Source organism: Periophthalmus magnuspinnatus, chromosome 18 (assembly GCF_009829125.3).
Source record: "Periophthalmus magnuspinnatus isolate fPerMag1 chromosome 18, fPerMag1.2.pri, whole genome shotgun sequence".
In the NCBI taxonomy this organism is placed as follows: Eukaryota; Metazoa; Chordata; class Actinopteri; order Gobiiformes; family Gobiidae; genus Periophthalmus; species Periophthalmus magnuspinnatus.
Window position 1 is genome coordinate 19284013 of NC_047143.1, and position 18795 is coordinate 19302807.

At 39.3% G+C, this 18795-nt stretch overlaps 1 protein-coding gene across 3 annotated transcripts; it reads right to left on the bottom strand.

Moving 5' to 3' along the window:
• Nucleotides 1-3689: 3689 nt before the first annotated feature.
• Nucleotides 3690-15040, bottom strand: nat16 (N-acetyltransferase 16). Of its 3 annotated transcripts, XM_055229280.1 has the most exons (6): nucleotides 14802-15040; nucleotides 11314-11457; nucleotides 8717-8942; nucleotides 8029-8253; nucleotides 7476-7819; nucleotides 3690-6953 (listed from the first exon to the last, which is right to left on the bottom strand). In XM_055229280.1, exons 2-6 carry the CDS (start codon nucleotides 11343-11345, stop codon nucleotides 6725-6727), a joined length of 1056 nt encoding a protein of 351 aa, XP_055085255.1. In that variant the 5' UTR covers nucleotides 11346-11457; nucleotides 14802-15040; the 3' UTR covers nucleotides 3690-6724. The 3 variants fall into 3 exon arrangements, with proteins under 3 accessions (XP_055085255.1, XP_055085257.1, XP_033839199.1); XM_055229282.1 differs by lacking the exon at nucleotides 11314-11457 and having other exon boundaries at nucleotides 14802-15034; XM_033983308.2 differs by lacking the exon at nucleotides 14802-15040 and having other exon boundaries at nucleotides 11314-11971.
• Between the last annotated feature and the right edge of the window lie 3755 nt (nucleotides 15041-18795).

Genomic DNA, 18795 nt, shown 5'->3' on the forward strand with positions numbered 1-18795 from the left:
CTGGTTTATTAAAATAGCCAAAAGCATTAAGGTGTGGGCCAATAAAAACAGGCCGGCATTCTGACAACCTAAAAATCAGTTTTGGATCAAATGACCCCAGATCAATATTACATTAGTAAGCTGAGCCAATAATATGAACTGATATAAGAAATATCATGTGCCCTTTTTTACTAAATCACTGCCAACAGGGGGCCGGCTTCTCCCAACCCAGCCCTGGGTACGCTGGAACGTCAATAAATTATTGTTGTAGTGAATGGTGTTTGCTTTTAAAATGATTTCTTTGAAATGATCATAACACAATTATGAAAAAAAGGAAAAACATTTATGTATTGTTCACATGTATTTTAAACATTTGATATTTTACAATATTTGAATGTATTTTTTTCTGGTTAATTAGGCTAATTAATGTATTTCTCCAATAGTTTCCAAGTCACGTGACCTAGAAACTCCAAATTAAATTATTATAGTATTCCTTTGATAATTAATTTAGTTAATTTGTTTGTTATGGAAGCCCGTTTCTATGGAAGCCCGTTTGCGCCATGGAAAAAAAGCCCCACAGGAAGTCGAAATTTTGTGTTTTAAAACTCCTAATTACAGGTTTAAACCTCATAATTAGGAGTTTTAAACTCTCAATTACGAGTTTTAAACTCATAATTAGTATTAGAGTTTAAAACTTGTGATTAGGAGTTTTAATCTCCTAATTACGAGTTTTAAAGTCTTAATTAAGCTTGTAGCCAGTGCGCACATTGCAAGTGAGTGTACAGAGCAGAAGAGACACATACGTACTTTTATAAATGAATACATTAAGCTCCAGTAAAGTTTCTGGCGTCTTGAACACGTCAGTGGGCCGTGAGCCCTGGTCTGACCACTGTTTTGTGCCGTGAGCCCTGTTCTGATCACTGTTTTGAGCCGTGAGCCCTGTTCTGATCACTGTTTTGTGCCGTGAGCCCTGTTCTGATCACTGTTTTGTGCCGTGAGCGCTATTCACTCATGAGCTCCGGTCTAGGTCTGTGAGCGCTTGTCTTCCGTGTCTGAGCAGAGTGCTAGTTTGGTCACAACCCTGCTTGTTTATTGAGGAAATTATTAAAACACCAAATTCATTAAATCAAAATTTATAAAGTTCACATTTTGTAAATGTTATATTCCCACAATTACGAGTTTTAAACTAAGGAGGTAATTAGGAGTTTTAAAACTCCTAATTACGAGTTTTAATCTTCTATTTATGAGTTTAAAACTCGTAAAAGTCATAATTAGTATAATTAGGAGTTATAATCTAGTAGTTACCTGTTTAAAACACAAAATTTCGACTTCCCGTGGGACTTCTTTTTTTTTTTCTTTTTTCCATGGCGGAAACGGGCTTCCGTACAGGTCTGCTCGAGGTCGGCCATGTTTACACTCACTGGCCCCGCCCTAGAGCGCGAATGGAGCTGCTCCGAGACTACCTGTTTCAAGCGCGCTCGCAGTGGGCTTTTCATGCGCTACAGAATACGCTCTATTATGTCGACTTAACTAGCAGCCTTTAACACTTGAAATTTCATCAATGTCTGTGTAATCCCTCAATCGTCCAGTCGCCTTTTACAGTCTCCACAATGGACACAAACATCCCCTCTGCAGACCGCCGCCACATGACCTGCTGGTGGCATAAAAAAACAACGTAGTGGGCTTTTACATATTTTACATATTAAGGAGCCAAGACATATTAAATATAAGTAAAAAGTATCACATGAAAAAATCTAATTAGCCTATATAAAAGTAGGTCTGTTGAAGTACCCATTTAAAAATGTACTTACAAGTAAAAAAAAAAAGTATTTCACACAGATTTTTAAGTATTTAAAGCTTCTTGAAAGAAATTTGCAAATGTTTTATTTGATCCAAATTTATTTCATTGCATTTTCCTTTTTTTTTTTTTAGCCCAGACTTGAACTCAAACCCCTGTGATGGAAATTTAAGTGTATTCATGTTGTGAAGAAAATATTCTTATCATTTGTCTTTGTGTAAATGCATGTGATCTTTGTCAGTCTGCCAGACCCAGACCAGACATTAACATGTGTGAAGCTCTGTCCCCATCCCACAGGAAACTCTTTGTTGTTCTACCTGTCTAAGTGTAAAAGCTGATTAACTCATGGGTGTGAAACAAATGCCACTCTGCTTTGAAATGTAGGTAGCTAGCTACTGTAGCTGTAGTCATTCTGGTATAAATATAAAGGTAGAGAGATGTTCTAAGTGAGAGATTCAGAGAGACTTGCTTAGGATGCTAGTCTGTGGCCAAGCCAGGCCTGGGCTCTGTTCTGTCCATATGTTGTCCTATATGTATGTATATGTATGTCCTATGTTGTGACAGAGTAAACCTTTTTGTATTGCATGACCAGACTTTGCAAATGGATTATTATTCATCAAGAGAGGTATAGTATTTTTTCACAACACCCCCTAGGCAGGATATCACCACTGACAGCTTCAAAAACAACATTTCGGCCATTTCAGTAAGTCTTATACCATAAAGAAATGTAGGTCTACTTTCTACTTCTGAATTCAAGTAAAAAATGTAGTACAGTTGAAAGTACAGATACCAGCTTTAAAATGTAGTGAAGTAAAAGTAAAAAGTATTTACTTGTTAGGATAAATAACCATTATCTATTCTGCATAAACACTACTATACTTTATTATTCCTATGGTTTATTATTGTGTCATTATTGTACACGTGTTCATGTGAAGACGAGGATTAGATATTCTATATATCTAATCAAATTATTAAGTAGGGCAATGACTTGATAGGCCTGGCTGGCCTGTGTACCAGCAAAGAGGTGCAAAGTCTAAACCATGGTAGCCTCCCACTATAGCTTGTGTATAAAACTTATTGTATAGGTGTAAACATTCATTCTCTGCCTGGGAATGTCTATTGTACAGGTATTGTACAAATATTGCTCTCTACTGGTTGATTAAGAAAATTCTTTGAATTTCATCTTTGTTTCAAGGTTATTTTTTGTCTTAGCAGAATCTAACGAACATGAGAGGAAAAGACTGTTTTTCTCAACATGCTGTTAATATGACAAACAAAGCATGGATAGCTAAAAAATTATACTTACGTACAGTACTTTTTCTTTTGTACTGCTACCTTCCACCACTACTCCTAGATGGGTGCATGCACCAGTTTTCTCTCTTGATCACATTTTTATAAGCAATATCCAAAAGGGCAAAATCACAAATGTTAATGTTTTATTTATTGTATTAATGGATAATAGACCCAAGCACTCAAGGTCACAGAATATGCCAAATACAATTTTAAATATAAAATAAGCTCACCTAACAAATTAATTATAAGCCTATATTACATAAAAACTGCACTGATGAATATTTTTTTGTGTGTGCACAGATGTGTTTGTTTGTGTCTTTGTAGAGGAATCTCCAGTTCTAATATAGAGAATTCTAGATCACAAGTTAACCAGATTTAGTACTTCTACAAACCTAAAGCGAGACATTTCAGGTGAATAGGAAAAAATCTTGAATTTAGAGATATCAATTTGAAACTTCTTTAGTTTACTATTTGTTGTTTCCACATGAAAGGTTGTATGTTAAGACATCAAACTGACCAAAAAACTAAAAAATGTAAAAATATGAGTTGAGTTTTGCGTGACTGTCTCGCCTTGAGTTAGTGCTTCAACGAGGACTTAGAGAAAAAAGGAAGCGGACAGTGGCTGCTTTATATCTTTACTGAACACTAAAGGAGCAGAGAGGTTTTGTTCACATTGCTCCTGCTGGAGGCTCAGGACATTGACAGTATTGAAGAAGAGGTTACACACAAAAACACTCAATGTAAACACAGGTGCATATTAAAATAGGCATGTCTTTAGAGACTATTCTACTCTTATCTACGTTGCATGTTCTTAACTCAGCTGTTTACTGGCACTGCAGTTGTTTATGGAAAAAAGTTGGAATAGGCCAACAACGTCCCACAAAATGCGATTAGTAATGCATTAAAAACTATTGTAGCAAACTATCTAGTACTTATGTTTGAGAAGTTATTTAAAAAAACATGGATTAATAATCAGATGATGTTAGCTTATCTGTTATTGCCAAAGACAACTAAAGTGCATGCTGCATTCTCCACACTCAATCCTACTTGAGTTTATTTTCATACAACTTTGAGTCACATTAATGAGGATAAAGCAAAGGACACTGTCCCACAGTGTTTTGTGATCATTCGTCTTCTCAGGTTGGTAGTTGCTGTTGCTTTTGTGTTACCCTTTTCCCAGTGGTTTGCTGGTGCTCTCGTTCAGAAAACATGATCCACAAAGACCATGACTTAAAGGGACACTTGCTTGTTTTGACTATTCAATTATAATTCAGTATTCAGACAGTGCATGCATTTGGATCATAACATTATAGACTGCCTGTATATGCCTGTATATTTTTTTATATTAAAAAAAAAAGAGAACAAAAGAAAACAAAAAAACATGCATGCTAATGTTTTATAGCCATGCACTGATTTGAAAAAGGCTCTATGTAGTTGTACTTTCTTTAATCTTAGAAAATGTCTAATAAAACAAGGATTTTGGAAAATTGGCCCCCTGGTGACTGGGTAGAAAATAACACAAGAGCATTCAGAACATTTGGCACTTTTTTCAAACTGTTGTTTGTTTTTTTTTATATGAGGTTTTCAGTGTCGTTCAACTAGGAAACATCTGAGAAGGTTCACCCTGGGATTTAGAAAGATGTGGAATGTGTGTTTATGATGGCCCAAAAATCAAATACGTCCTCTGCATTGGGTCAGTAGCAGACAGTACAAGACCAACTTACAGTGACATGTGAACAGACATGACATTAATACACTTTAAGTGGACAAAGAAGTAGAAATAGTGGTTTATTTAAAATAGCATAACCCCATAAGAGGGCCTTTTTACATTGTACTCTTGGGCTGCAGCAGCATCAGTGATTTTAAGTCTGATGAATAAAAACAATGCAATTAAAACAATAAATATGACAATATTTAGACTAGTTACTTGCCAGAGGATGTATTTGAAGTCGTGGGCTATATTCTGTGTGCTGTGTAACTGCATGGGCACTTGTCATTGTCATCAATTAAAGGCAATCAACTTTAAAATCTATGTACTAACATGAGCTAACTGTGGCCAATTTCTTTTTTGGATTGATTTTACTCTAATTGTTGGCCAGTTCTGGTTCTAAAAAAAATATCCCTTTTTAATGACTAACTTAGACACTCTTTGGTTAGGAATAAGGTCCTGCTCTTTATTAGTTTCCCTGTGCCATTATGGGACATTATATCATCTGATTTGCATACAGATCGTCAAAAGGTTAATCAAGGCAAGAGGCCGTATTCTGTTCACAAGCTCATGTCAGGTTACATCCATTATATGAGCACATGTTAAATATTCAGTAACACTAAGACGTGTGTTTGAGATACTGTTACAAAAGCTCCTCTTGTGCTTACTGTATAATTGTCTATTTCTGTTTAAGTTAAGATAAGAATGCCTCTCCTTTAGAGGAAAGTCATAAGCAGCTATTTATTCAAGTTGTGTTACTTTAAAAAAAAAAAAAAAAAAAGGTGAATACTGTAATTTAATAATGATTGCATTACGTTTTGTCTATATTTACATTTAGTCAGTAGTCATAATACTAGCATAGCAAAACTGAACATAAGAAATTTGCTTTTGCAGGTGTCTACAAAAGTTGTGCCTGTGTTACACGTACATTAGTATAAGTTAAAAGCATAAATGTAAAAATGTTAATCCAAAACACAGATTATGTACAAACAAAGAAAAATGACATACAAGAGACCAAGGATAGTCAGCCATCGTGTGACGGTGTATGTATCTGCCATATGCTTAAGTGGTGTAGTTGACAGTGTTGCAATGGAAATCATCTTAATAAGAATGGAATAATGCAATGTGTGACTGAGGACTATATTGTTGGCTTTCCTTGTTACATGAGGTTTTAATAAAGTGCCTTTACAGTTGTGCAGAATTTAAATCCCAACTCTGCTTGTTTACATATTTCATTTTCATATTTACAAAAATAACACATGCCCGATATAGAATCAAATTCTCCAGGAGTTATGTTTGAACCAAATATTTGTAACTTTTGGATGGTGGACAGTGCTTCTCTGAAGCCATCACTTAGGTCCATGTCATATAGGACAATCCAAAGACACACATAACCTCACATGTAAATGGTGTAACAGGCCAGAATCTTGCCTAAATGAAGGTTTTTGCTCTGTCAAGTACAAGTTAGACTGAACACTGGAAGCATCAGATATCACCAGTGGCAATGGAAAACCAAGAGAATAAGTGTATCTAAATGACCCTTTGTAATGCCCCTCCATGGTCCCATTTCACATGCTCATTTTAATTCTAGACTAGACTGACATGGGTCAAGTAGAGTGGTGTGGACAGTACACTATATCCACTTTCTTATAGAGTAGGTTTATGGTAATATGAAAATAGCAATTTTCTGGCTAAAGTAATGATTATATCTGTTAGTATTTTTGGAGCTTCCTTTGAATGTACTGAATGACTTTTCAAATGCCAGGCTTAGGGAATAGAACCATCTACTATAATGAAGGAGAGAGCTCCCAAAGGGTCACTTAAGTCTGTTGTTAAAATACTGAATGTTTCTGTATTCTTCAAGTGTTATTTCTAAGACTTGTGTGTATATAATATGTACGTATGAGGCCTGTGTTTGCGTACTACTACAACTACTACTATTACTACTAGACTATGTCCGCCTCCACCACACACTGCTCCCTGTACTCCTTGACCAACTCCACGCCCAGAGTGTGCTGGCAGAAGTGGGCCATGCTCTCCCACAGCTGCGGCTCCAGGAACATCTGGCACATCACATGACCCTTCAGAGAGGAAGTATGCCTCTGGAGGTGACCCAGGAACTGCTGCCGCACCAGGCCCACGTCTTTGCCAAACATGTCGATGTTCAGGTAGTACCTGCACACACACAGAGTTTTTTTTTATAGAATGTCGGAGAGCCTTGGTTTGGTATTGGATTGTTGGGGATTCCATATAATAATAATAATAATAATAATAATAATAATAATAATAATAATAATAATAATAATAATAATAATAATAATAGCATTATTGTTATACGCAATTATTTCATTTACTAGGACAGCTTTGGAATTATTTCATTTACTTTGCAATAATTTCATTTACTAGGACAGCTTTGGTTACTTTTATGTAACCTGACTAGGCAAATGGAAAGACTTATTGGTGTCAGCAGCTGGGGGGTCAGAGTGGTCGCCCGCTTTCACCACTGATTCAATACAAATTCTGTTAATTGCACAGCCCAGTTGGCGAGTGATTGGCTTGTCACCCATCAATAATGGACATAGTGGCTTCATGTGAACTGGTACTTAACCTCTTAGGCAACACTTTTTATGTGAGAACCTTCCATAATATAATGTAACCACTGACACTTAAATATGGTGAAACTGGGATGTGAGTTACCAGTTGTCTCCTATGGGCACACTGAAGGGGAAGGTACACAGGCTGGCCACACTGGGGTTGCTCAGATCGTCCACCATCCAGTCAATGTCCTTCTTGAGCAGGATGGCCATGTTGCTGGACAGAAGCTTGAAGGGCTGCCAGTCCTGGATGATGGTGGCATTAGGCAGGATGGGCTGCATCAGGTCTGTACCCAGGAACAGGCGCTGGATTGTGGGATGGTCCAAGCGCAGAGGGCCCGCCCGCTGAGAGGAGTTGATCATAGGATAGTGCAGGTCTTCACCAACACCCAGCTCTGACAAACGCTGTTTCAGCTCCTCAGCCCTGAAGCGCACCAGTAGGATCCCCTGTGCAGATGGAGCAGACATCATGTAGCAACCATGTTGTCTTCCTATGACTATATTCAGCTCAAATGTCTATCATGTGGGATGTATATATGGTCACACTTGTATTTGAAGTCTATAGCGGCAGAGTCTCAGAGGCCTTGTGTGTTTTTTCTGTAAGCGGCATGTCTTAATATTGTCACGTGAGCTGCTGTGGTGACTAGGATAAAAACCTGCTTGGTGATGATGCGATACTTCTGGTAGTCTTTAGGCCCCAGCTGGTCATCCCGAGTCAGGCGGGTCACTTTCACTTCAGGGAATCTGGATTTGACCAGCTCCGAGCAGAAGCGCAGCAGGACTCCTGCCACCCCTTTGCCCCTCTCCTGAGGAGCCACTCGCAGGCCCTCTACCAGCACTGTCTCCCCTTCATCAATCACACATACGGACTCCAGGCCAATCTGCCACAGAGCGACAGATAAATAATTATGTCTCATACTCAGCTGTAAGAAATAATCAATTTCTTACTATACTACATTTAATCCATGTACAGAGGTAAAATCTAATCTCACAGAGTTCTCTGAAGTGCTGTCTATCTACTACTTTTATCTCTGCAGTTTGTTTTTAATCACTTTCAAACTTATCTTATGAGGTGATTTGGTACCAAAAGCTGTGCTGACCTGTACTTTTGAAGGCTAAGATAAATTTTGTTGATCCCAGTGGGGAAACTTTATGAACTTACGAACACTAAAATAATTGGATAATAGAGTCACCACTTCATCTCAAACCCCCTTGTACCCTGAACTATATCATCCATGGTCTTTTTGTGTCCTTCTCTGACAGGTAAGTCTCTGGCAAAGCTGTTCCTGAAGGTGATCACAAGGGTAAGCCTGTAAGGCTATCTGTCTGGTGTGGGTGACTCACCACTTTTCCATGCTTGCGGGCCAGGATGACAATGCGATTGGTCTCCTGCAGCCAGCTGGTGTATCGGGTGGGCAGGTAGTCCAGACCTCCATAGATGTCCTGGCTCATGGCCATGATGTCCTCAAAGTCCTCTTCTGTGGCTACAGTGAACTGTAGCCCAGCGTGAGACAGCGCCTCGGGCAGCTGCGGCATGCTCAGGCTCGTGTCAATCTTCATCTTTATCCAACTGATGGGATATAAAGCACAATGTGGTTATTACAGAAACTCTTTCTGGAGCACTGAGCGGGCTGCATGACCTACTCCATCACCTGCAAAACCTCTGTGTTTGACTCTTTACACGTTTGTCAATGGTTTGGCTCATGATTCAGAAAACTATATCCGTATGGAACACATGAATCATTTTCTTACATCAGGTGCACATATTTAATAGTTCATGTCACAAAGAGAGATCAAGAAACAGAAAACCAGTGTCAGATGTACAGTTGTGCGGTCACAATGGTCACAGTCATGATCCCTGTGTGGACACTGCTGTTAATACAAGTCTTTTTGGGCCTGGACAATCAAACACATTCAACAAAAAGTGGTGCTGTAATTTTCCTCATAGATTTTGATACTTAATACACAATGCATGTAATGTCAAATCACTAATACAGTATTACTGAGTTATGTGTGCAAATGACAAACAAATGTAGTGTCACTATGATACAAAATAACACATGTTTTAATACAGGCCATAACCATTAGACCATTAGATCCTCTTCAGTTTGGGCTCACTTACTAACTTGGGTAAAATGTAAACAAATATTATTTTTCAGTCATTGTATTTTAGGCATATGCTGCAGACCATTGCAATCAAATGCACAATAATACAAAAAGAAATACAAGATTTTGTCCCCTTCTTATTAAATAGTAAATTACAGTTTTAAGTAGTGTATGTGAGAACAGAAAAGGGAACATAAATGAAACCAAAAATAGTCCCCTGGCCCATTTCAAACCTCTGTTACCCCTCAGTGCGCACATGAAGTCTTATACACAGTTTGTATTGTACATGCCACTGGTCAGTGTTCCAACTGCCCTCTTAACTGCACTTTCTTTCAGTCAGACAGGAGAGTTAAACCTTATCAACATCTGGTCCTCGAACGTCTCATGTCTGACTAGAAGAAACCTTTAGAAAATGGGCTTTAGTGCTGCATTGGATAAGTCTTTCCAGACACATAGCATGTCAGAAATCAAAGCAAAACATGCAAAAAAACAACAACAAATGATTAGATGATAAATGTAAATAAAAAAAAAAAAAAGAATGAATGATGGCCGTGATAATACAATATACAATATGTAGTTTGGACTAACAGGCAGGAACCCTATCAATGTTAACAATGTAAAATTGCAATAATGGCCTTCCTCCATAGGACTTAATAAGAACTAACAAACATCACTCTCCTACAATTTGCACTATTGTACAGTTTTAAATATATTTTCAACATGAGGTAATGTCTGTACTAGTATATTGCTTTGAAACCATTGCTCTAGCTATTTTAAAGTGAAACTAAGACTATAGTGACATGTGCAATTAACAGTCCTACTGTGAAGAAATGTAGAGGACTGAAGACAGATCGATGTCAGCAGACGGCTCTGTGACAGTGGACAGACAATGATGCAAAATGATGTGAGAGAACTAAAGCAATGAGCCCACAATAACATGTGCTACAGAGGAGAGCTCCAAACCCTTCATGAAAACAAAAAAGTATACAAAAGACCTTTTGGTACAGATTCTCTGTAACACAGATATATACACTTCATTGACACTGGCATGGGGACAGTAGCATAGTGGCTAAGAACATGCTAACATGTGCTGTAAACCTGTCTTTAGGAGACATTTGGTGAACTCACATACCACAGTCAAACCAACCTGGTGTGCCATGCATATTGAGTGTCCTGTGGATTATGGGCGCACATTTAATAGAATTAGCCAGGGGGGCACAGAGAAATGCTCGACATGTCCCAATAATCTATGAGAGAGCCATGTGAGCATGGGGCCTTTGCAGTGAAAACACTGTCTGGTCGGCCAGACCTCACAGGGGCACTGGTACTTTTCCATTAGGCTTTGGGGCTGGTGCAGGCCTGCCAGCCCACTCGGCTGCTGCCAATGAGAGCTATGCTACTTTGTTTTCGACTTGTCCTCTCTCACACATCCATCCATTCATTCATTCTTCTTCCTTCCTCTCTTCAGCTGGCAGCGCACTCCAAACACGCTGGAATCTGGCACATTTGTAAAGACGGTTCAGATGCATCAGACACAGCAGCGGCCAACGGCTTTGGGGATTTCCACAGGTTGGTTGGAAACTTTTATCTGCCCTGTGCAAGTCAGAGAACCGGATTGTGAGAGTCTTTTGGTCCCACAGCTAGGCGTCCATGGAACAGGCTGCCCTGCATATCTAAGTGCAGTGAATGAGACAGGCTTGAGTTTAGTGTAACAGCCACCAGCTGCATGCACCTGTCAAGCCTGTTGAAGTGTGCTGCCAGCTCTGCCCTGTCTGCCACAGACACCCAGCATAGTGTAAAGAAGAGATGTGGAGCAGCAGGTAAAAGGAACACACCATGTCCTCAGCAGCACCTCCCCGCTGGTCATGTGGCGCCGACACCAAATTCATTCATGTCTCTGGGGCGGATGGTCAGGTCCATGGCTTCGTGCCTGTGGGCTCCAGGCTGATGCAAACACATTAGCATTGAACTGGTCCGGCCTATACATGAGACAAACCATTGACACAGAGGCACCAGAAAATGATTAGTTGGTAAATATCCAAAAATCATTCTGTGCTTGTTGCCACATAATGACATGAAAGCTGATCACTCAGTGTGCTTTGGGCTTTTTGCATTTAGGAACATACTCACATGGGTACCGATGAGACCTTGTAACATGGTTTACAGTCATTACACACACCTTAGGCATACATGAAGCTGGTATCCATCACAGTCACTGGAGGAGCACTGATGTTCAAGGCAAGATAGGGAAAAGTCATTTGGATTTTAGCACAACATTTTTTCAGGAAAAACCCATTTCATACAGTCAATGAGGCCATTATGTTGTTTACTTGGCTGAAGAGATATTAACGGATCTAAATGATTTCTTAAACCAATTGGGTATTATAATAAACATAATCACACAAAATAAAATACATAAACTTTGTCTTGTTTTTAACAGAACATTTCTGTAAGTTGTAGAAATATAACACCCAGTAATTGAGGCATATTTTAAAAGATGGTGGCCATGGCCCAGTGAACGTGCAAGGTCATCTGCTGGAGAATTGGTTGTGTCTGTCTGTTTTTCCCAAGCCAACAGTAGAATACATCTATTTCACATTTGCCATTTGCTAATATCATTCTAGAATAGTTTCAGCTATCTTATTACCTAGTGAAGAACAAGGCAAAAATATTTTGACACTCAAGTGTATCAATTTCATAATAAGTACTGATTTGAAAGCAGAAAAGACTGGAGGACTTGCAGAAAATAAAACACATTGTATTCTAAAACACATCAAATTATGTTGTTAGGTTACTTTTAGTCTACAGTCATAATAACCAATGACAATTATCATTTTACAGCTGCCATAAATTACTTTAGGCTTTGATGTTAAATTTGTGATGACTTCTGTCAAGACAAATTTTAATTTTGGCCAGCTCAACCTCTTGACCTCTTAACCCACAAGCATGTTATATTTAAGCTGTATTTGGAAGAAAATAACACAGGGTGATATCAAGTAACATGATATGATGTCTACAATGAGTAGCTATTCTAATGGTTAGCAGGGTAACCTAAGGTCCTAACAGGCTGTCTTGGGTGGCCTTGTATGTATAGCTGGTGGTGGGGGTGGGGCAAGTGGAGGAGGGGAGAATTTATATATGTCATCTGTTGCAGTACAATGATGGAGCAAAGGTAAATACAAAGTACAGACACACCACAGCACCATTTATTAATATGCATTATTAGTATTATATTAATAGTCATCATAATATGTGACTTTAAAGTATATAAGACTATAGAAGACTATGCAACAACTCCGAGTAGGAGCATCTTTTTTATTTGTTTTTTACAAAAGACTTAAGTATTTGAAATTGTTTGTTAAAGAGGCCTTCTTGACAAAAACAAGACCTTCAAACTGACTTTTCAGCTGACCATTGCAGATTTTTATGAACATTCCATATATTTTTAATCTCACTGCTTTTGCGTCTGGTTTAGTGGCGGCATATACATATGATTCTATAGCTGCATTCTTAGGACGAGTAAATGTTTGTTTTTTTAATGCTCCTACTCTATCCTATGTCCATCTGTCCAGTCCTTTCGTCTGAACATCCCGGCCCCCTCCTCATAGCAAGCCCCCACCCCCTCTCTATTTTGGGTCCTCTGCTGGAGCCCTCTGCACTGCAGCAGCAGCCCTGCACCTCCAGGACTCCTAACACTGCACAAATGTGAGTGTGTTTGTGAATTCACCGTGTGCTGAGCACATAACGTAAATCTGCTTCTTTAATCAATGGTGGGAGATAACCCAGCAGGCTCTTATGTAAGAATATCAGAGTGGTCACAGCCTGATCCACACTGATATCACTGAAATGAGGGCTAGAGCCATCCTGTGCTCTTCATTGTATACATTTTACGTACACTTATAGTACATCAAGTTATTATAGAATGTTTGTTATACCTTAATGTAACTTTTAAAATATCTTTTATAACACAAAGTATATGTCAGACAATTCCCATTTTGGTTTAGTTTTTTGGTGATGAGGATAAACTGTATTTATTGCAAATATTCAGAGAAAGGAAGCGTTTGTTAACAACTAAACCTCTATTTTTCTTACTTTTTCTGATGATAGCCATTTTGTATTGTGTCCATCTGCCTCACACCCTCACCTAATTATTTGTAAAAACAATCAAAAGCTTATGTAACTCAAATTGCAAACTGACTCTCTCTCCAGTGGATAATGCCATGATGACTCTTATTCATAGTAACAGTCCTGATCCAGGGCTGATATTGAGAACATATTGAGGACGCACAGCCCCTAGCGCCTCGAGCAGGTCAGCAGATATATCTGAAAATACACAACAGCTGCACGTCTCACCTGCACACAACCTGCTCTCTCCACAAAGACCCGCCCAGCATAGTCAAGTTTATGACCAATACAAGAGAGGCACAGCAAGAATATGTAACAACTTTAAAGTGAAACTCTCAACACCACCTTCTCATAGTGTTCTGTAGACTATTTGTTATGTGATCCAATATATTTTCAGTTCAGCATAAGGTAAAATGTAAATTTATAAGGTACCCTTCAAAACTCTCTGCATTTGTGGACCAATGACCTACACGAAGAACAACCTGCTTTACTGAAAATCATATAGACTGGCTGGATTCAGTCCTCTTTACTGGATGGCCTAGGCAAATTGCAGTAAATACAACTAGGCCTAAAAAATTATTAGCATTTTTTTTTTCCAGCTTTTATTCTAATCCATAGCGCATTTATTTTTCTCTTTTATGGCACAAGAAGCAAAGAGAACATATCAGTGAATTTGGGATTTTCTATGATTTGCAAATTAGATGAATTTTTTGCAAGGTTAAGCATGCAAAAATGCTACTGCGGCTTTTATTTGTGTGTGACAAAGGCAATGGGGCAGAACAGAAATGAATTATAGATCTGCAGCCTTTATTACCATGGCCTAAATTTTCAAACGGGATCACCGCGCCATCTGACATCTACCGCAAGGGCGACTGACAGGAACTGAATCTGGACTGTCAAAGGGGGATCCAGCTGGGCTATTCATCCTCGGCGTGTCGTCATAAGTCAACATCTACCGTCTATCCATCCAACACGCGAGAAAAAAAACTATAAGGCCTAAATATTTCTCTTACACCAGTTGACAAGCTACTGGTCAACACAACGTCAATGCGGGTAAGATTTGAACAAAGATACATCGCCGGTGCGTCACAAGAACTGGCCCCCGATCGGTCACACGGTTTGCTGGTAATTTTCCTCCCGTTATCTAACCGCAGCGGCGCACCGGGACCGGCTGTGCCCGCTCTGCCGCAACTCTTACCGCAGGAAGGGAGGGGGTAGCCGTGTCCTTGCAGTGTCCGGAGAATGGAAGTAAGTAGGCAAGAAGATGGAGGTGATGGACGGTGCCTTGCTGGATGCAGCTGTTTCTTCTGTCGGTGATGGTGGTGGAGGTAGCTGGAGAATGAATGGATAAAAGGCAGAGAGAGGAGAGAGAGTGAGACCTCGTTTGGAACGGGAACGAGAGACGTGCGCCCCTGAAGCACCGCCCACTCCCAGTGCAACAACGTCAAGTGTCCGTACTGGATTGACTGGCGCAGAGGACGAACAGAAATGGTCCCCTCCCCCTCCCATAGGCTCTGCATCCCTCCCGGTGGCTCTGCGCTTTGTACCCGGGACACATGGACTCGCATGTGTTTGATATGCAGAAGGGGAGGGGGGCCGTGGATTCATTGGCGCGGTCTAGTCGTGCATGGGTGAATTACAAGCTCACTCTAAATCTTGTTTTTTTTTTCCAGGCTGTTCCGGACAGTCACACGGGACAGGTTCTTTGTAAAGTGGCTTGGAGATGTCACATTCTTTTATTTCTTTTAAGGGGAAGTAAGCCTCTTAATGGTGAATAGAAGGCCTACATGCATTGCAGTTTCCATGGCATTAGGCAGGTGCTCATTACGCACATTATTGAAAACCAACAATAGGCTCTTGATTAGTGTAGGTATGCGTGCTCATGAAATCTGCAATTCACAAAACCTTCAGTAGTTTAAATACCGATTTATTTTCAGCACCAAGGACAGCATTCATAATGGCGCAGCCGACATGCCTACAGGAATCCTTTCATTTAAATATAAAAGAAGGCAATTTTTCTGTCATTTTCACAAGATCTGCCGAAAATAGGCTGTTTATGTGAAAATTAAATAGTTGCCACCACAATGGCTTACTGAAAAAAGACATTTCACAATCATTTTATTTTTATGCACCCCTGCTCACCTGATATGCATTGAGGCATACTAATACTAGATCTTTGCATTTTGCAGTGCAGCTAAATAAGCTTAGTTCCTCATGCAATTATAGAATAATAATGCATGTATGCTGCTTAGATACATACTACTACAAGTCACAAGAGCTAGGAAGATGCTTAAAGGAACAGGTATTACCTGGAAGGCTTGTGTGCTGCCCCATAATGTTGCCACCATCCTCACCTACCTGCTTGTAATTTGCAAGTGTGAACCTAACACTATCAGAGCTAAAATAGACAGCTTCCCTCCATAACAATGGGTTCTCACAGCATTTCCTGCAATTGCCGTTTAACATCAAATGATTTCTACAATGTGTAGTTGCATTTTGTCTATGTACCAGCCCATCTATATTTATTTTTGAGACCTGCTGAAAAGGCTGAGGGGTTTATCTTTAAAATGTTTATAATTTCAGCAAATAAACATCCACAAATAAAAACAGGGGGAAAAAACTATCAATTCAATTGTTTATGTTGAACAAAATTCACCACAAATCTGAAAATCTCTGCAGAATCCTTTTTTTTAGTCTTTCAGTAAACTAATACTTTTACTTCAGCAGATTTTTTTTTTCATGTGATACTTTGACTTGAGTTTGTTTTTTTGTTTTGTTTTTTGTTTTGTTTTGGGTTTTTGCTCCAATATCTGTACTTTTACTTAAGTAACACAACTGAGTACCTCTTCTACCACTGGCCCAGATTAACATTAAAATAAGGGAGATGTAAACCAACAGCCATCCCTTTGGCCTAAATGGATTGACACAGTACATGGAGATATTGAGTCAGACTGAATAGCAATAAATAACAAGCTTTTAATAACAGTACCACGTGTGAGTTATTGACTTGAACAATGTGTAGGTCCATCTGGTGAGTCAATATTTCATAGGTCTCCATGGTGTAACACCATTTCAGTTGTGTCATGGAAATTATCTCTTATATTTCTAATAGTGTTAAAGGTAAAACGTGCACAAGAAGACACACTCAAGTTGTCTAGTCAGCCAAGTCAAGCTGCAATATTATCACAGCTGACTTTCATTTTAGAATTAGAAATAAGACATGCATGATTCAGCATTGAACATCAACGAGACATCCTGCCCGCAATGCCAAATTGTTATGGAAATTATCTGTAAAATAATACCAAAACATACAAGAAGACTGTCTATGTTGGTTTAGTACATTTGTACCGGTGAACAAATGGTCCCACTCCTGACAGACAGAGTTTCTGCTGCCTGGGGCCCAGAGCAATGGGGTAAGAACACTCAAATACTGTCCAAGCACTTCCCTACAATTTGCATTTAGGTCAGTCTGGCTGTCCATTTGGCCTTCTTAGCTCAGAGAGGTAACACCTTTACATTAGCATTTGAGTACACGTAAGGATGATCAAACAATAGACGCTTAAGCTTTAGGCCTTAAACTTCAGCAGTTCCTTTCTTTGAACTAATATGCTTGTTGCTGCTCCCATTGTTGACTATGTGATTTGGCCAATTATTCATGTGTCATCTTAGACATTTCACCTAAGTTAAATTTCTCTCAGGGCATCCGCTGTCCTTCGACCCTCCTTCTCAGCAAGGAAAACTCCACAAAAACCTTTCTGTTGGGGAAAAAAGAGAAACTTTGTGGAGAACCACAGTGAAGAAGAGATCCACTCCCATGGACAGACAGGCTGATGTTGAATTCCTGTTTGTTCCTGGCACCTCAGAGCAGCTTGCACATTCAGCTTGCTTTTTTTCTTTTTCTTTTTTTTTTTCGTAGCTCCGTGGGTATGTTCTGGTGATATTCCACTTTAGGAACCTTATGGCTGTAGTTTATTCAGGTTGCCCGGTCATCCACGTCCATGCCTTCTTTAGTGTCTACATCTGTAAGGTGCATATCAATGGTTCAGTTGGTCACACTACAGGACCACTGAGAGTCCTGGTACCTCTTTCTTTGACCTGTAATAAAAAAAAAAAAAAAAAAAAAAAAACAGAAGCTAAGTTTAAAAAAAAAGAAATCTTATTGACAGAATTAACTTGTGTGCAAGTGACCTTCTAGCCGCTTCAGGATCCTGATGTATTGTTCAAGACTACTACATTTCCTTAGAAGCTTCATCACTCCTATGCTAGGATAAGAATAGAAGTTTGCGGAAAACATAGATTGTTATGTGAATAGCACCAGACTGTGCATACTGTTTCCAGTAGTTTGTTGTCAGGGCCCTTGTTAATTAGTTGTAGTGCGATTCATTCATAGGTTCACATCATGTTGATGTGAACCTATGAATTAATGAAAAATTATATCCAGCCTCCACACATCCTATAATAAAGAAGTTACAGCAGCTTGCAAAAGCATTCATCCCCCTGGAACTTTTTCACATATTGTCACATCACAACCACAAATTTAAATACATTTTCTTAGCACTTTATGTGAACGAGCCACACAAAATGGCACACAAGTGTGAAGTGGAAAGAAATATTTTACAAGATTCCATTTAAAAAAAAATAAAAATCTTAAAAGTGCAGCATGCAAAAGTATTCAGCCCCCTCTTTTTTGAATGCAACCAATTGCTTTTAGAAGTTGCCTGATGATTTTGGAAAGATTGAATGTTGACCTAATGACTAAAAAGAGTCCACCTGTGTGTAATCTTGTCTCAGTATGACTGCAGCTGTGCTGTGAAGGCCAAAGAAGTTTGTTAAGAGAGTGAGCAAACCACAAAATTAAGTAAAATGAGCACACCAAGCAGGTCAGAGAAAAAGTTGTTGTGAAGTTTAAAGTGGGGCTTGAATCTAAAAGAATTTCCCAAGCGCTGAACATCTCAAGGAGCACTGTTCAATCCATCATCCAGAAATGGAAAGAGTATGGCACAACTGCAAACCTACCCAGACATGGCCACCCACCTAAACTTACAGAACGAACAAGAGCACTCATCAGAGATGCAGGCAGGAGGCCTATGGTGACTCTAGAAGAGCTGCACAGATCCACAGCTCAGGTGGGGGAATCTGTTCATAGGACAACTATTAGTCGTGCATTACACAAATCTGGTCTTTATGGAAGA

Excerpts from the sequence above, each read along its gene's own strand:
- nat16 (XM_055229280.1), bottom strand. The coding sequence starts at position 11,345 with ATGACCAGCGGGGAGGTGCTGCTGAGGACATG. Across the intron at positions 8,943-11,313 it reads GAGGTGCTGCTGAGGACATG|TTGGATAAAGATGAAGATTG; the intron begins GTGTGTTCCTTT and ends ATATCCCATCAG. Across the intron at positions 6,954-7,475 it reads GTGCCCATAGGAGACAACTG|GTACTACCTGAACATCGACA; the intron begins GTAACTCACATC and ends GTGTGTGTGCAG.